The sequence below is a fragment of the Scomber japonicus genome, chromosome 17, assembly GCF_027409825.1.
Source record: "Scomber japonicus isolate fScoJap1 chromosome 17, fScoJap1.pri, whole genome shotgun sequence".
In the NCBI taxonomy this organism is placed as follows: domain Eukaryota; kingdom Metazoa; phylum Chordata; class Actinopteri; order Scombriformes; family Scombridae; genus Scomber; species Scomber japonicus.
Genome location: NC_070594.1, coordinates 27,174,621 through 27,196,496, shown reverse-complemented (window position 1 = coordinate 27,196,496; position 21,876 = coordinate 27,174,621). Strand labels below are relative to the sequence as shown.

The window sequence follows — 21,876 nt, the reverse complement described above, 5'->3', positions numbered from 1 at the left end:
AGCTCTGAGAGATCTCAATCTGCTGAGTTGATCTGGACTTCCTTCAAAGCTTTGAGACCTGCTGTGGTAGGACTTTGAGACTTGACTTGGGCTAGTCGTGTTTGACTTGAGACTTGACTATGATTTAGAGTTAGAGTTTACCTTTAAAGTCTGTTTAAAGTAAGAATAAATATGTGTTCTGAGTTTGACATACCACAGAAGAGTGTGTTGTTAACCACCCTGCCAAATTTGAAGGATCAAAAAAATCAGCCTCTTTCTCTGCTCCCAAACACTGTGGGAGTGCCCGCTGAGTCCGCTGAAACCCCGCCCCCTACCAAGTGTCACCTGTCAATCAAAGTCACCACCTCTACCAGAAACATGGACGCTACTTCTGAGAGCTTTCTGCTGCTAACTTAGCTGCTAGCCCGGCAGCTAGCCCCTCAGCTAACTGGCTAACTGGAGACTGTAGTAGTAGTAGTGTGTGCTGAACGTATTTATTTATAAATCTTGAAACACAGTTTGTGAAGCCTAGCTAACAATTCAAATCTAAATGGTTGAAATGCTTTTTACACCTTTTTTATTAATACATTTATGACCTATTTAATGTGTTTAGAAGAAAATGTTTGAATTCACTTTACACGGTCTTTAAACCACATCTGTAAGTGTAAGAGATGATAAATGAACTAGTTCATTAGGTGAAACTGATAGGGAAACTGAAAAAGCACATTTTCTTGGTAGAGAATGTCAGAAATCAGCAGTTTTGCTGCATTTTCTTCTTTCCATTCCCGAAGGCAGAGTATACTTACTGTGTATTTTTAGGTCTAATATCTGACAGCCTTTAAAGGCATAAAAAAATTGGTATTTCAACTAATCTATCTTTTACACAGTTTGGCCTTAAAACTTCAGAAGCTTTTTAAAAAGAAAGGAATCTTTTCCGGTTGCTGGAACTCCTCAATCACTGAACACTCTGCATTCATCCAGCTGCACTGTGTCGTCTAGAAAATATGATTTTGGCTGGATTATACCTTTTAATCTGTTGAGATCAAAAACACTTTGTCATGTGGGGAGTTTTGGGTGGACCGAATGTTCCTCAGTATCCACAAAGAGCCACAAAGCTGGCACCACAGGCAGCTGTGTGATAGAGGTCAACGATCAAGACAAGAACAAGCAACACACTCTGTCCTCACACATTCCCTTTGATTTAATTGTGCATAACAATATGAGTGAGATAATGTCACTGATCTCTAATGCAATTTCACATCTTCTGAGAATGTTTCTATGTAAAGCTCATCACTGCACTGAGTTACACACTCAATCTTTCCTCAGACACAGATTGAGGCTTGCTCTGGTTCAGTTTGCAGCTGGAGTAAAGAGAGAAGCTCAGAGTGAGACAGATGTGCTCATCCAAGTCAGTTTAAGAAGCTGCTCTTCCACTGTCCACTGCAAAAAAATCTCCATCTTAATAAAACCATGCAACCAGTCTTCACATGTTCTGAAAAGTAGAGAACTGATGATGAAATAATTTCACTTTTCTTCCAGTTTTTGAAAGACAGATGTTTTCAAATATCAAAGAACAAATAACTTTACTCATTTGAGCAGATTGGATGATTCTCAATCTGTACAACACTTAACACAAACACATCCGCAGAAGGAATACTGGTGTCATCATGTTCCCTCTGTGTGTGTGTGTGTGTGTGTGTGTGTGTGTGTGTGTGTGTGTGTGTGTGTGTGTGTGTGTGTGTGTGTGTGTGTGTGTGTGTGTGTGTGTGTGTCCTAGGAGGATAGGCTGCCTTCTCTCAGCAGTGTCTGCCTCTAAACGACTCGTCAGGGGTTGGAGGGGGGCGGGGGGGGGCATGTGTTTTTTTTGCAGCGCTCTGCATGTGGTGCTGATGCTGCGCGCGCTCCTGAGCCAGAAAAAAGCCTCTCTGGAGTCTGAAGACCAATCAGAGCGCTTATCAGACTTCACCATCCCGTCTCTCTCTGAGAAGCAGCCGGCGCACTAGTTCAGCTCACAGTCCCTCCACTCTCACTCTCACACCTTCCTCTCTCCTCTGACAGGAAGATGGTACCGTGCACAGTGCGTCCTGCACGCGGACCGAAGGCGTCACTGATCGACTCGCTGCGGGACTTTTAAAGCTCATCATGCCGTATTACGTCAGGTTTCTCTTTTTACTTTTGTGTTTGATTCTGATCGCTGAGTGCCGGAAACACAAAAGTAGGAAAAAGCGGTGGTCTGCGCCGGCGGAGACTCACAAGCCAGGAAGGTAAGTGTTGAAAAAGTTTTCTGTTTTAAAATGTGATTTGATTGAAATGAAGCTGTGATATGAACTCTGACCTCCAGACATGATCATAGAACAAACACACATCAGCAGATCAGCGGACATCGCTTGTTCTTCCTCCACTGTTTCTCACATTTACGCACAACTCTGAGCAATAGACCTGGTAAGACTGGAATCGGTGTGACAGGAAACTGCACAGGCATTGTTAACATTCATGTCATCCTTAAAAAAAAAAAAGTAGAAAACATTTCGTGCGCTCGTGCGTCTATGCGGGTTTTCCCTCCACTTCATTTCCAAGTACATCCAGAATGCCAATATAAAAATCTGCGCACTGCTAAATCCTGTTCTTATCAGTTTCTATCAGTTTCTAGCGTGAGTCATTCATTAGTTCAGGATTTGTAGCTGAACACCTCACATCACTGCTATTTTGGGTTTCATTTATAGGAACCAAACCGTGCATAAAAAACAGCCGTGCGTTCAGAGCGCAGCGGTCCGCTCTCTCTGCGCAGCGTCTTACATCTTCTGTGCGTCTTTACAACGACACAGAGAATCCATCCATCATTATACAACATGTTGGTTGTTATTCAGGTGAACGCAGAGTCTTTGTTAGGACTGATGAGAGGAAGGAGCAGAGAGGAGCGGAGATGAGAGGAGAGAGTGCTTGTTATTTCCTCCTGCTTGTCACTCCTCTGTCATTTTCAAACAGCTCTCTTGGATTTGATCTTTGTGCCTAACATAGAGCTCCGGGGCCAGAACCACATAGTGCTTCATCTCAATTACAATTTCAAAAGGGGCCCGAAAGTAGGGTCTCTATTAATTGATTAAGCATTTGATCTTTAAATGAAAACAGTGATAATAAATTCCCTGAGTTAAATGACACATGTTCTGCCTGATGAACAACAACAAAGATATTCAGTTTATTTTCAAAAGATCAAGAAAAGCAGCAAATATTCACATTCACAGGTGCTGCAAATATTGCTTTAACTTAAAAGACTGCGCTGTCAAAACTGACAATTCAGTTAATTAACTAATTGTTTTCTGACAGTGCTCAGAGTCAATCTAATCCTTTTTAAGCTCTACATCTAAGCATGTTGTGAGTTTTTTACAGCAAACTCAATGATGAACATGTTTGAAATGAGCTGTGGTGCAGTTTAAATGTGCAGAACAACCATCACCTAAAGTTACATTCATAGATGATACTTTACTTTAATAAGAATATAACAAAAAAAGTCTCCAGAGGGATTCACATTTGTAATATTCTCACATAAGATCCTCTATAAAGCCAGAAGCCAGGGGCCCCTCCCTCCCTCCCCCCCTCCCTCCCTTCACTTTTCACCCAAAACCAACACTGAACTCATCTACTGACAAGTATTGTGTGTGTTGAAGCCTGGTACATTTTATTCCTCTGTAAAGCTCCATTGTTGCCCAAAAATGATTAAAAACACATCAATGAGCCAAAATTGTTGCACTGGGTGACATAATCCTTCATTACCATGAACACACACTGTAGTTTACTTAGACTCAATCATGCACACACACACACACACACACACACACACACACACACACACACACACACACACACACACACACACACACACACACACCATCCTGCTGCCTGAAATACTCACCAAAGCACCAAAAACATATTAATTCGCTGCTGAAAATAGTCCCTCACATACTGTACTGTATGCATTCATCTCCTCCTGTCTACTGAAAACCACAGTGCCCAGCTGGAGTCTTTTTTTTAAAAATAGAACTTAGATAGAGGTTCAACAATAAGATACAATGTGTTCATATCTATTTTATTTATTTTAAAATTTGCATCTTCAGAAGTAACCATTGTGTGTTGGAGCGTAGAGGGGCCATCTAACCTAGAATTGTAGGAAACATTTTCATATCAAATGTTTCTGCGTCTCATGATTTGCATGCGATGCCATTAAACATTCAGTGTGGTGACGTAGGGAGCAGTGTACCCTTTATGTAGAGGGATGGAAAGCCAATGCAGCAACACGCAGCGGCCGCATTGTGCATCGTTGCATCATTTGTTGCCCTTTAGCGCACGCTGAACAAGTCACACAGTTAAAACAGAGTAGCCAGGATGTGCCCATCCTGAGCCTGGATGTGATGAAACAGAGCATGTGGTGTAATAAGATGCCACCGGTGTGACGGCTAACACTGACAACACATCACATGCCTCAATATGTTGCTCTTAATTAAGGGTGGAGACATCTGGCTGGTGATTAGACACATCTACTGTAGATCTAACTTTCACATGGCTGCTTTCATGTTCTATCACATCCTTAATATTCATTCTCTTTTTTAACCCTCCTGTTGGATTGGGTCAAATTGAACCACCTGTTTTATTGCCTGAAAATCACCGGGATGTTTCCATATTAAATTCTTTGCAAGTATAATCATCACTACTTTCATTGAATCGGGTGATCATTTGTACTTTATGCTTTATTATAAACAGTCAGTTTTGACCCAGGAGGACAACAGGTGTGATTATGTGCTGCCACTTTGTGATAATCCATCAACATATGGACCTTAAATCTAGTTAAATCATTCATTATTTCTGCTTTTTTAACTCAATAATTAGGTATAATTTCATTTATTTTATTATTATTTTTATTATTATTTTATTATTTTACAATATTTGTAAAACTTGAAGTTAGAATAAAGTTGGCCGATAAGGTGTAACTCAGAATCAGGTGTATACTTTGACTTTATTAATAGTCAAACTAGGCAACATTGATCTGGGAGGACAAAAGTTGACAGATGGACTTAAAACACAATATTTTCTCAAACCTAACAGAGTGATTGAGTTGCCTCACCTTCACCTTAGTGTCCATGCTATAACCACTCTTGGAAATCTTGACCCCAAAATGTTAAAAAAAGCTGTGTTTACAGGAGAATATAAACCTTCTCTGGCAGTATGAAGAGACTGCTGATAGGATTGTTATTTTATTCTAACATCACTCTCTCCTCTCTGTCAGTCCCCTGTCCAAGAAGGTCGCGGATGGAACCAAAACCCGAAAGGTGAAGACCGCCCACCTGCTGCGCATAGACGAACATGACTTCACCATGAGGCCCGCCTTTGCAGGTAAGCTAACTTCTCCATCTTTAAAGAAAACCGCTCTATATACCGCGTGGCCATAATAAGACATTTGAGCTCAGCGGCCCGTTCGTACCACTCATCCTTTCTGCTGTTGAAAGCTTCACCTCTGGTTCAACCTGAGCATGGACTGAATGATGATGACGATGCCACGCTGACTGGTGAGGAAGGTTTACATCTTCCCACCTGTCGTCTTTTGAACTCGACTTGGAGACCTAAAGAGGACGGATGTAGTGGAGATGTGTGGAGTTCATAGCCTCATTCTGAACACATACTGATGGAGAGTCAGGTTGAGGTCACCTCACAGGAAACCTGAGAAAATCCTTTCATACAGCATTATGACTCATGATGAGTTCAGACATTCCCCTGTATGCATCTTCCTGAAGTAAAACTGATCACTCATGTAAGGGTCAGCGTAAGTGTGTGTGTGTGTGTGTGTGTGTGTGTGTATGTAACCTTGCATTACACCTTGAATGACAAGACGACGGCAAACGCTGCTGGGATTTGGGGAGGCAATTAAAAAAAATAAGAAGCTTATTTGTTGAACTAAAGAGTGTGGTACTCTGGTGTTTAGCTCCGTTTAAAGCGCGGGAGGAGGTGGCGAGCTAAATGAAATGTCACGCTCCTCTCTGTGACTACGCTCTTAGCCGCAGACGACGCCGCCGATCCCACTGAGGATCACTTTCTTTGTCTTATGTTTGTCAGCTTTTGCCCCCCCCCCCCAACACACACACACACACACACCCACACACACACACACACACACACACACACAGCCTCAGACAGCTCCTGCAAGAAGAGGAAGAAGAATGCGATCATCTTATTCAAACATCATCAAAAGCTGACTTGTTTGTACTTGTGTGTGCAGCCGCCACCGCCGCCGCCTGCGAGACCGCCTCACGCTCATTTGGCTGAGGAAGAAGTGTGTGTACGCGGCAGCTGCTGTGTGGTTCCTGCCCAGCTTCAAAAAGAGTGACTGCAGTGTTACTATTGAAAGCCTCTTACGCGGCCTCTTCCTGTTTGCTGCTATCGAGAACCACGTTGCGAGGAGCCGGCGAAGATGTCAAAAATGCATTTTATTGTCCAAATGCACACTATGAACTGCTTGTGATGGAAGCTGATCCTAAAAAAACAAAAATTAAGATTCTTGTAGCTTCCCAGCAGCAACAGATGAGGTTTGCATGATCAATGATGTGCAGGTGGATGTGTGAATATTGATAAGGTGTGTGTTATCTGAATTTTGAGCACCTGCACTGCTCCCACTGGTCGCTCCTCTGCTGCGCTTCACAAATCTAAACATTTCCAAGAAGCCAAAGCTGAAGAAGACATTTGGAGTATTCGCTGTGTACATCCATTCATGCAGCTCCTCCTCCTCCTGTCTGCTGCAGCTTTTTAAAAAAAACATGTGGCAGCTCGGATAGACTTGTCATGCATTAGTCACGTTCGCATTAAAGAGACACCATATGTATCCTAGCTGTCTAATTTAGCCAGGGTGAACCAGCGCTGGATTTATAGTTGCTATAATCCCTGAAAAGAGGAGCAGTCCAGCATCATTAGGTAGGATGGATAGGGGGAAGGATTTATCCCCCCCCCCTCTGTTCTCCATACATCTGTACAAATGACATGAGGACATTTCCATCTTTGAAAGCACAGCTGAGCAAATGGAAAAACTGAGAATCCTCACAAGGTGCAGCTGGAATAATCAGAGCTATTTGATTTACAAACTGAAGCAGGTCAGGACACAAATGATCTCTTACAAATAAAAAGTTGAACTGAGGAGCAATAAAACACTCTGTTGCTCAGTTTAATGCTCAGTTGAATACATTAAAGGGATTGTCCTTTGACCAGCAGCTTGTAACAGATCCTAATTTACATCCAGTATCTAACCCATGCAGATAGTTTCATGATTATTTATTAGAGAACTGTCTGTGGGATTTCTCCACCTCAATACAATGCAGTTGAATGGAATTTTTGTTTGTGGTGTTCACAGTACATCAGTGTCTCCATCCACCACCACCACCACCACCACCCAGCAGCCTGTGGCCAGTAATCACAGGTTGGGATTTCTGTATAGACGCAGTGGTAGCGAACTTCAACATCACTGTGACACCAAAACTTGACTGTTCATCAGTCTACATTTCTGTTTGTCTGCAGGCTGAATAACCTAAAATACAATGTGTTTTAATGAGCTCTAGAGCTGTTAGAAGGTGATAAGTTAGCTCTAAAATGATGTGAAGGTGATAAAAGTGAGTCTTAAGAAGAGATTTAAAAGATGACACTGAGAGATCTCCAAGCAAGGAGTTCCACAGCTGAGGGTCCTGAAAAGAAAAAGCCTGGTCCCCTCTAGTGACTGGTTGAGATATAAGAACCATCAGTAGAACCCTGCTGGATCTCAGGCAGCCATCAGGCTCATAAGGACTTAGCAGTTCACAGATATAAGCAGGAGCCTGACCATTCAGTGCTTTAAAATCAATCCTAAAACTCACAGGTAACCAGTGAAGGGCAGCAGGGTTTGGTGTTATGTGGTTACTTCTCTCAGTACCTGTTAAAAGCCTGGCTGCAGTCTATGGATGCTTCACCTGCTGATGCCACAATAAAATGTGTTGCAATAATCAAGCCTGGAGGTGATAAAAGCATGGATGGGGAATGACATGCAACAAAGGTCCACTGATGAATACAAACTGGATATGTTGCAGTTCATGGTTTGCACTTTATTCCCTCTATATTTCAACAGCATTATAAATGCTTTACATCTTTACCCCAAAACCTCAAGAATCTTATATAATTCATCAGCACTGTTCCATTTTTATTATTAATAGTGTTCTGTTAGCACCACATACAGAAGTCCATTCACCTCCATCTGGACAATCTGGACAATTTAGTCAAAAGTATGTTGGTGTGTGGTACAGTAGCTGTGTGGTAGCTGTGTGGTTACTGTGTGGTTGCTGTGTGGTAGCTGTGTGGTTACTGTGTGGTAGCTGTGTGGTAGCTGTGTGGTTACTGTGTGGTTGCTGTGTGGTTAGGGCAGCACATGGTGTAGTGGTTAGCACTGTCGCCTCACAGCAAGAGGGTTCTCTCCAGTACTCCAGCTTCCCACACACCAAAAACATGCAGCTCCGGTCAATTGGTGACTCTAACTTGCCTATGATTGTGAATGGTTGTCTGTCTACTATGTGTTAGACATCTGATGGACTGGTGAACTGTCCTGGTTGTACCCAGTCTCTCACCCAATGACAATGAGTGAATGTGGTTAGAGAGGATGAGAAGAAATGTTTTATTGTACTTTAAATGCAAGGCAGCATCATCAATCAGGTAAAGGTCCCCAGACTCCAATGGTCCCTATAAAAGCTCTGGATTCACAATGTTTGTTAGTTTGTTACAATTTGACCTAAAATGTGTCGCACATCTTCAAAAGTACCTGCAAAAAGCCAAGAAACTGTCTCCAGAAGTGAAATATATCCCGTACTAAACAATTTCAGGCTTATGATTTAAATATGCCTGAACGTCTGCTGGTACACATCAAACTAACCCCCCCCCCCCCCCACACCCACGTCCTGTATTTCTGTAGAAATCCAAGTCTAACTTAATCACAGTATCAACAACAATCAGAAGCTGCTGGTTATTATCTGATCACTAGTATGATCACAATGAATTTAACAGTGCAATCCTAAAGCCAAGCATACTGTTTAGTACTTGGGTCAAACATAATGAAGCTGCCATGTGTAGTGTTCATACAGTATAACACACACACACACACACACACACACACACACACACACACACACACACACACACACACACACACACACACACACACACACAGCAGGAGCAGCTCATTTTTACCCCGAGGCTCCTTAGTGACTTAATCCAGCTCTATTTGGGTGCATTTACTCCTTAAAATACTTGAGAAACACCATTACAAGTTCCATTAGATTAACACACAGCAGTAAAGAGTGAGAGCTCACACATCTTTAAAAATACCTTCCAAAAAAGTGAAATATTCTCCTATTAAACAATTTCAAGCTCATGATTTAACGTCTGTGGGTACAAACTAAAAGTCCCTCCTTAACACCAACATGCTGTATTTCTAAGACTAATAATCATTATGTAGCATACAAGTCTAACTTTTTTAATTAGAAACATTATAGAATTTCAACCACAGGGGAGAAATGAAAGCCTATAAACACACTGACTCAAATAATAAGCCTGATAAAAATTTCAGTAGCTGGATAAATCCCCACATGTATAGCTACTACAATGCTTTTATGTCACATTATGAATGTGTATAGATTATGTGCTTTTGTTTTGGCTATTATACTCAATAATTACATTACTAAGAGAAGGGCATGGTGTTAAATGAAGCCGTTGGGGTTTAGTGATGCTCTCAAGACAGCACAACAATCAAAGTATGAGTGTGCCCACGCCCTTCAACAGGCTCATTTGCATATGTTAACTTTGACGTATGGTGTTTTGGCTCCGCTGTGATGTTGATACTCAGTGTTGTGTTGGTCACATTCAGGAGGTCACTGGCTGACGCACTCTTGCTTCATGCCCCATTTGAAGCCCACACTGAAGTATTACTGACAGTGACAAGGGCCAATAGGAATTATGAAGCGGAGCGACTCTATGATGCATTCATGGGTCTCATAATGATAATCAGTGACGTAGAATAATTCACTGATGCTGTCAGCTCAAAATAGCAAAAAAAAAAGAAAAAAAAAAGAAGGAAATCTGGCAAAACCACACAGGACATTTCGCCTAGCGCCTCGCCTCTCCTTGCCTCTCCAGCCTGAATGTGTGGCTAACCTTTCCCAACAACCTTCCACAGCCTATAATTTAGGGGAACATTCACAGTTTTTTTACCCTCCTCTGGATAGACCTTTTTTTTCACAAGCAGCTGTGTCCCTGGCGGCGATGCTTCACTGCAGAATCAGTTCCTCGCTGTGGCCTCGCTGCGACCCAGCTGCAGAGAGAACGGAGGCAAAGTCACAGGTCGACCTCGCTCCATAAGCACCGCTGGCTAAGGCTTTTTTTTTACTCAGCAGGTGCCTGGTGTTATATCCACAGAGGCAACATGTCAGCAAAGAGGGGGGATCGGGCTTTACCGAGTCTGGCACGTGATATGTGGCATATGGTGTGTGAGTGAGTGAAGGGAGGACACTGTGCTGACAGCTGGAGCTGGGCACAAGTTAATATCCCTTCTTCCAGGTAGCAGCTTTGCTATGCCAGCAGTTATGTAAGGCTGGCACCCTCACCACTGCAGATTAACAATACTACACAACAGCAGCCAGTGTGACTCTATACGACTAATACACACATGAATGAAGGGTGCGTGTGTTTGTTTAGCTATTGATGATGAAGAATACTTTTACTATATTCCTGCTAAATCCAAAACCTGCCTTAAATATAATCCTCTCCATCAGCAAGACAATACATATGAACACGCATGAGAGTATTGTGTTGCATTTAAATGAAATGCTCAGAAGGTTTCACAGAGAACTTGTATTAAATGATTTAATGCAAGTTATTAGTCATGGCTTAGCAGGAAAACCCCATCTTATTACCTCCGGAGTGTGTGTGTGAGAATATGAGCAAACAGAAGGGATTCATACTCTACAGTACATAACATCTCTGCATATCTAATGTCTTCTGGTCAATTTCTTCAGAGACAAATAACAGTAAGCAATTCAAGAAGGCTGGCACAAATTTCTAATTTCCAGTATAAAAGCGTATTCAGACAATGCAAAGAAAATGTTCACCTCGCTCTATTTGCACACATTTTCCAGCTGGAGAGTGTGTAGTCTGTTTATTCACCCCAGATAAGTCAGGGTACCAAACTGTGAGTTAACTGTAGCTTACTTCCAACATATGCACTGTTGGGTGTGTGGGGGGAGTGTGTTTTTAATGAATTTTAGACATAAAACCTTGGCACATTTTTAGCTCAAGCTGAAATATCCTCACCTTAATTTAAGCTGCTCTGAGCTCCTCTTGCATCTTCGCTTGGCTCCTTGAGGCTGCAGTGTTCTTTACTCTCCACAATACAAAGGAACAACTTACCAAGGACTTTTTGACACTTTGTGTGAGTGTATGTGTGGACGGCCAAGAAGTATATAAAAGTACCAATGCAGCAAAGTCCTCCATGAAAAGTATTATGAGGGATGTAGTATGCAGTATTACAGTAAAAGTAGCTACTGCAGTATTATGAGTGATGTAGTATGCAGTATTACAGTAGAAGTACTGCAGTATTATGAGTGATGTAGTATGCAGTATTACAGTAAAAGTAGCTACTGCAGTATTATGAGTGATGTAGTATGCAGTATTACAGTAGAAGTACTGCAGTATTATAGTGATGTAGTATGCAGTATTACAATAAAAGTACTGCAGTATTATGAGTGATGTAGTATGCAGTATTACAATAAAAGTACTGCAGTATTATGAGGGATGTACTGTAGTATGCAGTATTACAGTAAAAGTACTGCAGTATTATGAGTGATGTAGTATACAGTATTACAGTAAAAGTAGTGATATATTATTATATATGACATCATTAGATTATTAATAGTGAAGCATCAGTGTTAGAGCAGCATGTTACTGTTGTAGCTGCTGGAGGTGGAGCTAGTTTACACTACTTTATATACAGTTAGCTAGTTTACACTACTTTATATACAGTTAGCTAGTTCATACTACTTTATATACAGTTAGCTAGTTTACACTACTTTATATACAGTTAGCTAGTTTATACTACTTTATATACAGTTAGCTAGTTTACACTACTTTATATACAGTTAGCTAGTTTATACTACTTTATATACAGTTAGCTAGTTTACACTACGTTATATACAGTTAGCTAGTTTATACTACTTTATATACAGTTAGCTAGTTTATACTACTTTATATACAGTTAGCTAGTTTACACTACTTTATATAGCCTACAGTTAGCTAGTTTACACTACTTTATATACAGTTAGCTAGTTTACACTACTTTATATACAGTTAGCTCGTTTACACTACTTTATATACAGTTAGCTAGTTTACACACAGTTAGCTAGTTTACACTACTTTATATACAGTTAGCTAGTTTACACTACGTTATATACAGTTAGCTAGTTTAGTCCAGTGGTTCCCAACCTAGGGGTGGGGCCCCTCCAAAGGGTCAGCAGAGAAATGGTGAGATGATTCATGGGAGAGGAAAGAACAAAAAACAAAGTTGTGATTTTGGACTTTTTCTCTAATCTGTGATTTTTGCTGAAATATTGGATCATTTGAAGATTTATTGAAATGAAAGCATGTGAGAGGTTTAGAGGGAAATCACTATTTGGTGGATGGCATTTTCTAATCTGCCCTCACAGTCATGGTGAAAAGAAAACAAGGTTGACTGTTAATAGGAGTCTCTCATCACCAACACCTTCCAAGACATTTAGTGACACCATAACCTTCTGATACAGAGAGGAGTTCTTATTTGCATGACTACCAGGTATACATTTCAGCAGATGTCTGTCTGCTGGTGAGGAGTGTACTGTTTTCTTTTATCATGTCATTAGTGCATCTCTTCAGGGGAATATGATTAACTACTAACTACCTAGACTAGTGAAGTATAATTAGCTGGCTGCAGTGTAAACCCTAGTATCCTGAGGAATTATGTTAATGTTGGCTTTTTCTGCTGCACATTATGTCCAGTGCCAATGCAAGAGACACGAGGGAGACAAAATCCACAGTCCTCCTTCTCTGCAAAAAATGTATTTAAAAGTTTTTCTGAAGCTAATATGAAACTTCAGCCACCCAAATGAGTCATATCAAGTAGATATCTTACAATGTTAGTGTTTTTAATGGCAAAGTCCCTCTTTTTGTTACTATGCTGCCACCACAGCTCAACAGGAAAACACTAAGGACTGTACATGTGTCAGATATCACTGACTAACTCACACTGATGAAGCTCAATAGAAGCTGATGATCTACTTTTAAATGACTGTGTGGACACACTGTGGATTTAGTCCTCCATCACTTACATTGAAAACACATACAGTATGAAGGAGATCTTTTAATAGTCAGTATGAACAGGAGGAATGATATTTTAATATGTAAAAGTTATGTGGTGGACGCGCTCATCTGGAATAATAAAACACACAAACAAACAGGTGCTGGACCAAAAATGAAATCTATAAAGGCAGAAAAAAGTCTCCTCTGTAGCTCCCAATAGGATATCAAGAGTGACATTTCAAGCCTCTTGCTCCTCTTCATCTACTTTATACCTGCATTGGAAGCTACCGTGTGCAGACTGCCTTTACAGATTTTAATATGTGGAATTAGTGCAATGAAAAATGTTTGTCCAGTTCCCACATTACTATGATATATAACAATAGGACATTCTTTATTTGTGGGATGTACCATGTGGTCCCAACACTGAGTATGATGCATGACTTGTTCAAGAAGACACTGCAACTATTTCGCATTGAAAATAGGATGTAAACTCTAATCTGTGCAACTGATATTCATCTGCAGGTCCAGCTGTTCCTGTTGGTGTGGATGTTCAGGTGGAGAGCTTGGACAGCATATCAGAGGTAGACATGGTAAGTGACTCTGAGTTTTTAAATGTCACATGGTAAGGTTTGAGGGAAAATGGACTCCTGAAAAAAAAAGAATTCTGATGTAGAAACTTAAAATAACAGTAATTAGAATAAATTCAGTCTGGGTGGGGGAAAAAAAGAGGATTACTCGGATTATTCTGTCTCTTTAAACTTAATATCCATTCAGGTTTGAAAGCAAAGAGCAACAAAAACACAAAGTAATGAGATTATAGAAGAAATATAATATCATTACTATTCCAGTGGATTATATTACCGGTGGCAAATCTAACTTGTAAATCTGTGACATATTCGACTCTGGAAGTTGCTGACTTTAACAAATGAACTCAGTCTGCTCCAACACATGGGGGGGGGGGGAGCTCTTCTTAGACGAAGCAGCTAATGAGGCATTGCAGGAACATTCCTCAGTAACAGCATGAAAAGGGACCCATGAGCACCAGAGTGACGACAACACTTCTCAGTCCAACTTTTATTATTTTTGGGAGAACCAGATCAGAGTTTAACTGTGATTTAACATAGCAATTGTGCTGCTGGTAATGGAGGGATTCTGTTTTGCACTGGAAACGAAACGACAAATGAATGTATCCTTTTAGTTCGAGTTCATCTAGCTGTTGTTTTCAGTTGGATGATCAGAATTAGATTACGACAGCACAGCAGTAGGAATTGTTTATTTAGCTCAAAGTCAAACTGAATGCATGTTGAGTAATGTAATTAAATCAACCTTCTGTTCTGGAACCATAAATTGGATCCAAAACTGCCATCCCAATGCTGTGTAAGCTCCTGTTTGCAAGGACAGTCAAGGATTACATTTAATTTGGATCCCAGGGTTTTAATTGTTTTGGAACAGAGGGGGGAGAATGAATGATTCCACGCAACGGGTGCTTTTAATGGCATTATGTTATGTCACAAAGCTGCACGATCCCTGACAGTCACAGCCAATGATCTGTCCTGTGTCATTTAGGAAGAGGGAAGAGTCCAGTTTTGGAAAATTAAAGAAAAAAAATTAAGTTAAGAAATCTCATCATTATGTGACTCTTTAAAAATGAGTCACATGCAATATGTAGTTTTTTTTAAGTAAGAAGTAAAATAAGTAATGGAAAAAGGTAAAACTCACATTTTTCCTTTAATTAATTTTAAAATGTTAGGGTTAAGGTTTTTTGTTTTTTATGGTGATTGAAACAGATAACATTGAAAGACATAATAGTGCAAAATGTGTTTTAAATGTTGAGTGAATGGTGGGTAATAATGCTCTGCTGCATAACTAAAGTATAATATAGTAACTGTACAATGTGTTGAGAAACAAGGGCTGCAATTATGCACACTAAAGCATGTGCAGTTTTAAATGAAATACATGATGTCATTTCTGATTAGACTAATATAAATATAGCTACTTAAGTTGAGTTTCAGTTATTCGTGCATGAGTAAGAACGTATGCATTTTAGAATAAAGGGCTCACAAGGCCCAGATTTATGTGCAACACCCCTTTGTTGGGGACTATTTTCAGTAGCGGGTGAATCCACATTTGTTGCTGTAGAGAATATTTCTGGCAGCAGGACGGTGTGTGTGGGACTGAGTCAAAATAAACTACATTGTGGGTGTTCATGGTAATGAAGGTAAAATCTGTGCAACAGTGTGACTCATTGACATTTTTTAAAATAAGTTTGGAACCACTAAGAAGTTCTATGGCACATAAAAAGAAGATATATCAGACTTTGTTACACACACTTGCTATTTGAGCAGTTCATTGTGAATTTTCATGGGAAATTCTGACAATAATGAAAATATACATTAATGATGAATGTGAAAACGAGGCACTAGTAGAGTCATAAAGTCATGACACTGATTAGCACAGCTTAATAAAATTAGGCATCATGTGTTAATTCCAATAGGAGATATGTTATGTTGTTACCTAACAGTTTTGGTGTTAAAAGCCTGCTTTTATCGGTATCGGGTGATATCGGTATTGGACAATATCGGAATATCGGAGCATCCCTAAATTCTTTTAAAATGTAAAATACTGTTGCTTCAAAGTTCTTTCAGGGCGATTGAAATCAATTTTGTCAGTTATCAAAACCCTGAACTAATAACATTCAGGGATACTTCATCAAAAAATCTCTCTTGAGCAAACTAACAATATCAAAATTATACCACGTCTGAGGGATCTAGATGTGCCCCTGAACTCATCTTATGCAACATCAAAGGTACTTTTGTGGTGGGTGCCAAGAGTATAATGTGTTGCAGCAGCCATTATTCCAAACTGATCTGGTCTTATGTAATGCCATGAGGAGAATGGGATAGAGGATGATCTCCTGTGGCAGGACAACTCTTGTTTGCATAGCAACAGGGGGAAGGAGGCGAGAAATCAAGGGGTAATCTAGGACCAATGGAAGCTTTTAGCACTTAGTTAACATATGCTCAGCACTTCTGTTGACCATGTATGTTTAGTCATAAACAATCCATATAATCCAGCAGCGCCCGGCCACAGCAGTGTAATCCCGCCGGAATTCAATAAAGCAGAAGCGGCAAGCAAGTAGAGTCCTAGTGAGACTTAATCCAGAGTATGTTTCTGCTTCTGTCACCCCGCCCCCTCCACTCCCACAGGACTTTACCATGACCCTGTATCTGAGGCATTACTGGAAGGATGAGAGGCTGGCCTTCCCAAGCACCACCAACAAGAGCATGACCTTCGACGGCCGTCTGGTTAAGAAAATCTGGGTTCCTGATGTGTTCTTCGTTCACTCCAAGAGGTCTTTCATCCACGACACCACCACTGACAACATCATGCTACGGGTCTTCCCTGATGGTCACGTCCTCTACAGCCTGAGGTTAGGACAAGAAGCATCCCCCGTACACAGATATGTGCCTACACAGGGTTTCCTCACACCAGCAAAATGAGACTTGGCAGGTCCTGGTGCTGCACACACACACAGCTGGTGTGGTTTACACTCTGCTTTTAATTCCCCAGGGTTACAGTTACTGCTGCATGCAACATGGATTTCAGTCGGTTCCCATTGGACTCGCAGACATGCACGCTGGAGCTGGAGAGCTGTAAGTATTCATATACCCTGACATTCCTCTCCTCTTTAGCCAAGAAGTTATTAAAGGCCTAAAGCATTTTACAGCATGTTGTGTCAACCAGCATCACAATTACAAATAACAACAGACATGTGAGAAGTTGGTGCACAACAATAGTGGAGATTTCTCTATCATGTTTTAACATCTGTGAGTGCTACTACATTGACAAATGGTTTTAGCAATGATCCAGTTACTGCTGCCGATATGAAACAAATCCACCTCTACACTTAAATCCACGCTTTCTGTCCATCAGATGCTTACACAGACGAGGACCTGATGCTGTATTGGAAAAGTGGTGATGAGTCCTTGAGTACTGATGACAGGATTTCTCTGTCTCAGTTCCTCATCCAGAAGTTTCACACTACCTCCAGACTGGCTTTCTACAGCAGCACAGGTAAAATAAACCATCAGTGGAGTTTTGTGTAAGGCTGGATCACCAAATGGACAATGGACTCTGACCCTCAAATAAAAGCCAGTTGCTAACAAAGGCCAGGTAAAAAATATTGAGGTTGGAATTACCTGCAGCCTATCCAACAGCACACATGGTACATTTTATATAATGTGCATTCCCTCAGCAGTAATTCCATCAGAGTCATGTTATACTCAATACTATGCTACTCTGACCAGCTTAGGGTTAGAAAAGATAATTCATGGCAGCTTAACAATATTAAAAGAAGTGGAATGACTGACGTGACTCTTGCTCTACTGATGGAATCAGCACTGTGGAAACAGACATTATACTGATTAATCAAGACAGCAGGTCAACAAGGTGCAAGTGCTGAGTTTGTCCCCTAACTGGGACCAATTGACATTAGAAGGAAAGGCCATACTATTTATATATTACATTTTAGACAAAACACAAGGGTAATTCAAAGCACTTCACATAAAAAGACTTTTTAAAAGAGACACACGAAATAGAAGACACCTCAGGATGTAAGTGCAAGGTAAATACACATGAATGCATGAAAGTTTTTCATCTGGATTTAAAAGGTCACAGTCAGTGCGGCTCTCCAGACATGATTTGTTTGGACTTTGGGAACAGCTACCAGACCTGCACAGCTGAGAGGGTTCATATGGTAAAAAAAGACATTCTGGGTCCGGACAAGTAGTAATTTGGACTCTATTGAATTCACAATGAAAGCAGTGTTGTAGCACTCAGGTCTGATTTGCCTTCATAGAGTCCAGTTTTTTGGCCTGTCCTCTCTGCTGCTGTGGTAGCAACTTGGAGAGGTAGTAATGCTTATTTTACTTTTATAGTGAGTCTTTACATTGTGCAATTATATTTAGTTTCCATATAATTATATATTATAACACAACATATAATCCTGTGTTTTTCTGAGAGCTGTAATCAATATTTTAGCAAATAATGTAATATCGAGGAAAGATTTCCTGCTCCTGTCACATTTCTTTTCTGAAGGACAGCAACCATATTTGGACTCTATCTTTACTCTATGTCTAAACTGCTGGAATTTGAACATGTCTCAGACTGAAGTGTCCTTGGCTACAGTCCTGGTGTGACACCTGAGAATTGGTGTGATGTCTTAACTTTTCTTCTTCTGTATAAGGATCCTAGAGGTAGTATTCTGAATGAGCTGAAATAGTTTCAAGGTCTTCGAGTATTTGAGATCCTTGCAATTGTAATCTTTAACACTTCTGAGGGCTCTTTTTTGAACAGTCACACAATTGATGTTCAGTTCATCTGCAGTGCCACCACTGCCTCACTGACTGACAAACAAGTGATACTGTGAGTGAAACTACTAAGGCGGTTGAATTTTTAAAAGTCAGCACATATTCCATCTGTTGTGGAAAAATGGTCTATCACATTACTTCACAACAGAATAACAATAGTCTGATTTACCAAGAGAACAACATGGTCAGATCAGCACTAGCATCCATTCCATCAAATTGCTTCATCTTTCAAGGACCAGTTGTCCTGGTAGCACAATTAATCAGCTTCATGGTCAACAGAGATTGAACATAGTTAGTGGTATAGGTAGGAAACAGAAAAGGCTATTCACTTTCACTTTGAGAATAATTGCTTGTCTTGGCTCACTGAGATTTTACTCAATCATTGAGATCAGCACTGTATCCTCTGTGAAGTTTGGAACTCAGGAAGACTGAGGGGGAAAGAAGCCCAATTATGTGTGAAAAAACACATAATTGGTCTATTTTAATGTATTCCATGCATTTCTGCCTTTTTCTACCTTCCTGTGCCTTTGTTGTCATAGATTTTGTCATCCAGTGCAATTATCTTTTTCCTATTCAGCTTGTTTTTTATTTGTTTGATCTAGTTTAATATGCCCCTCTGGATATCCACCGTCCCTGTGCATATTAGTTGTTAATTTCACCTCATTCTACGTTTTATGTCTGTCATTTCAGCACATCATTCCTCTGCTTGATGTCTGACACATCAACAGTATCAATTGCAAACATCTGCTGTGTTTTATTTCTTCCCTGTCTCCAGGCTGGTACAACCGTCTGTACATCAACTTCACTCTGCGGCGTCACATCTTCTTTTTCCTGCTGCAGACCTACTTTCCTGCCACGCTGATGGTCATGCTGTCCTGGGTGTCCTTTTGGATTGACCGCAGGGCCGTGCCCGCTAGGGTCTCATTAGGTAAGGAGGTACAGCATGCAAAACACTGACCTGTCCTCTCTGTTCAAATTCAGTGTGACTGCAAAGCACATCATAATGACCTGAGAGCATAACCCTGTTAGAACAGCTGAACCCTGGAGGAACCACATTGTTAATGGAAAGTTCAACATTTTGGGAAATTTGCTTATTCATTTTCTTCACTAGTTAGCCTGGCTCTATCCAAAAAAAATAAATACAACCTGTCTGTGGCGGTGAAGTCGTGGTGAATTTGAGTTAATGCACTTAGCAGTTCAGCAGCCGAGATTCCACCTAAACGCTCTAAAGTGTGTCTACACTACACAAGTGCAAAAAATGTGTAATGACTATCAGATGAAGTACTCAGTTGGTATTGGTATCACTTTAAGGGTACCTGGATTGGTACTGATATTGTATTTTTTTAAACAATACCCAGCCCTAGTATAAATGAGATAGAATGTGTTAATCAGTTTCTTTTAAAGTGTTGGTAGGTGTATTTTTTAACCTTGGATAAAGCTAGGCTAGCTGTTCCCCCCTGCTTCCAGCTTTGACGCTAAGCTAGGCTGACCACATGCTGACTTCAGTTCTGTGCCTAACACAAAGACTTAAGACTGAGATCAATCTTCATATCTCACTGAACTATTCCACTGATTCTTTAAAGTTCCTGTGTGCATTATTGTTACATCAATAAGATACCACAACAAGTGGTATTGCTCTGTCATCTCAAATTACACTCACAGTCTCAGTCGCAGGAGCTACAAAAGAATATTGCTTCAGGGCCAAAAGATAAATGAATATGGACTTTGCTGCACTATCAATACCAAACTGGATTCTGCAATGTATTCCTCTACCAACAGTTACAGACCAGAACATTTTTTCCTAAAGGATATGTAGAGTAGCTTGATAGGTGCCATCGTAGGTTTATTTCATGTGTAACAAAGTGCTACCATGCAGCTGAAAGTTAACATTCACACATACTCTCTAAAGGTGTTGACCTCCTGAGAAATGCTGGAAATCACTAAATCCTGAAACAAATTACACTTTTGACAGACAGACAGGCTTTATCCTACATGTCCCAGATCACTCTCTCTATTGGACACACACAGATGAAATGGATATTCCCAGAAAAGCCTTCCTGATGCCCCGCTAATGCTAGGTTGTATATTCTCTGTGCTTCAGGTATAACCACAGTGCTCACCATGTCTACCATCATCACTGGAGTCAACGCCTCCATGCCCAGGGTCTCCTACATCAAAGCTGTGGATATTTACCTCTGGGTTAGTTTTGTCTTTGTCTTCCTGTCTGTACTCGAATACGCTGCTGTCAACTATCTGACAACGGTGAGGGACGGGAAAGACCGGAAGCTCAGAGAAAAAGTGAGGGAACAGGTACGAAAGACCTTTTTATAGAAATGGAATACATCTCCAAATTGTGCTTTTTTACTTTTTACTCAATCTTCATTCTTTTCTTTCTTTGGACCAGTCCCAGACACTCCCCTGCACCTGCGGCATGTCTCATGCCAGGACCATGATGCTGGATGGGACGTATAGCGAGGCGGACGTCAACAGCCTGGCAGGGTACACCAGGGCCTCCATGGTAGCCGAGGAAGCGTCAGAAAAACAGGAGCGAATGGTGGTGCATCTCTCCCTGGACAACGAGTCCACAGGGACCAAGAAAAAGGGCATCCGTGGCTTCCGGATTATCCAGAACACCCACACCATCGACACCTACTCTCGCATGATCTTCCCTGGAGCCTACATCCTCTTTAACCTGATTTACTGGTGTGTGTACTGCTGAGAGTGTGCGTTTTAGCCCAAACTGTTGCAGTGAAAGGAAGAACTGGGAAATCATTTTGTCGACCATAGAAAAGAGATATTTGTTTCCATCCTGTATGATCAGGTGGAGCCACATGCTCGGCAGGATGGCTGAAGATTATCACATGCTTCTGAGTGTGAATATCCTCAATTCTGGCTAACATATCAGCGCTGGACGCCACTGCTTATTCAGCTTCTCCTCCTTTTTATTATTTCATCACAAAATCATATGCCCCAATCATATTCAAATGACCTTTTTGGGCTGGTTGCACAAAGACTGCTCTAGGCCAGTCTCAGTTTTGCTCTTAGATTAGTATAACAGGCTAATTTTAAGCCTAACAAATAGCCACCCCACCCTTAGGCTGTCTGGGTTTCTATACTGACAGACAGTCATGATGGTATGACCGTTGACTCTGCA

General features: G+C 40.9%; 1 protein-coding gene across 1 annotated transcript; it reads left to right on the top strand.

The window, feature by feature from the left end:
• Window positions 1–2,121: 2,121 nt before the first annotated feature.
• On the top strand, window positions 2,122–21,441 carry LOC128376750 (gamma-aminobutyric acid receptor subunit rho-2-like). The gene is made up of 9 exons (XM_053336571.1): window positions 2,122–2,243; window positions 5,258–5,364; window positions 13,876–13,943; window positions 16,560–16,783; window positions 16,924–17,006; window positions 17,287–17,427; window positions 19,498–19,650; window positions 20,824–21,032; window positions 21,127–21,441. The coding sequence occupies exons 1-9, from the start codon at window positions 2,122–2,124 to the stop codon at window positions 21,439–21,441; spliced, it is 1,422 nt and encodes a 473-aa protein (XP_053192546.1).
• Window positions 21,442–21,876: the final 435 nt, after the last annotated feature.

What these genes read in the sequence shown, in the direction of transcription:
- LOC128376750 (XM_053336571.1), top strand. Translation starts at nt 2,122, where the DNA reads ATGCCGTATTACGTCAGGTTTCTCTTTTTACTTTTGTGTTTGATTCTG. An exon ending in CATGAGGCCCGCCTTTGCAG is followed by an intron (nt 5,365 to 13,875) that starts GTAAGCTAACTT and finishes ATTCATCTGCAG; the next exon opens with GTCCAGCTGTTCCTGTTGGT. An exon ending in CACGCTGGAGCTGGAGAGCT is followed by an intron (nt 17,007 to 17,286) that starts GTAAGTATTCAT and finishes TCTGTCCATCAG; the next exon opens with ATGCTTACACAGACGAGGAC.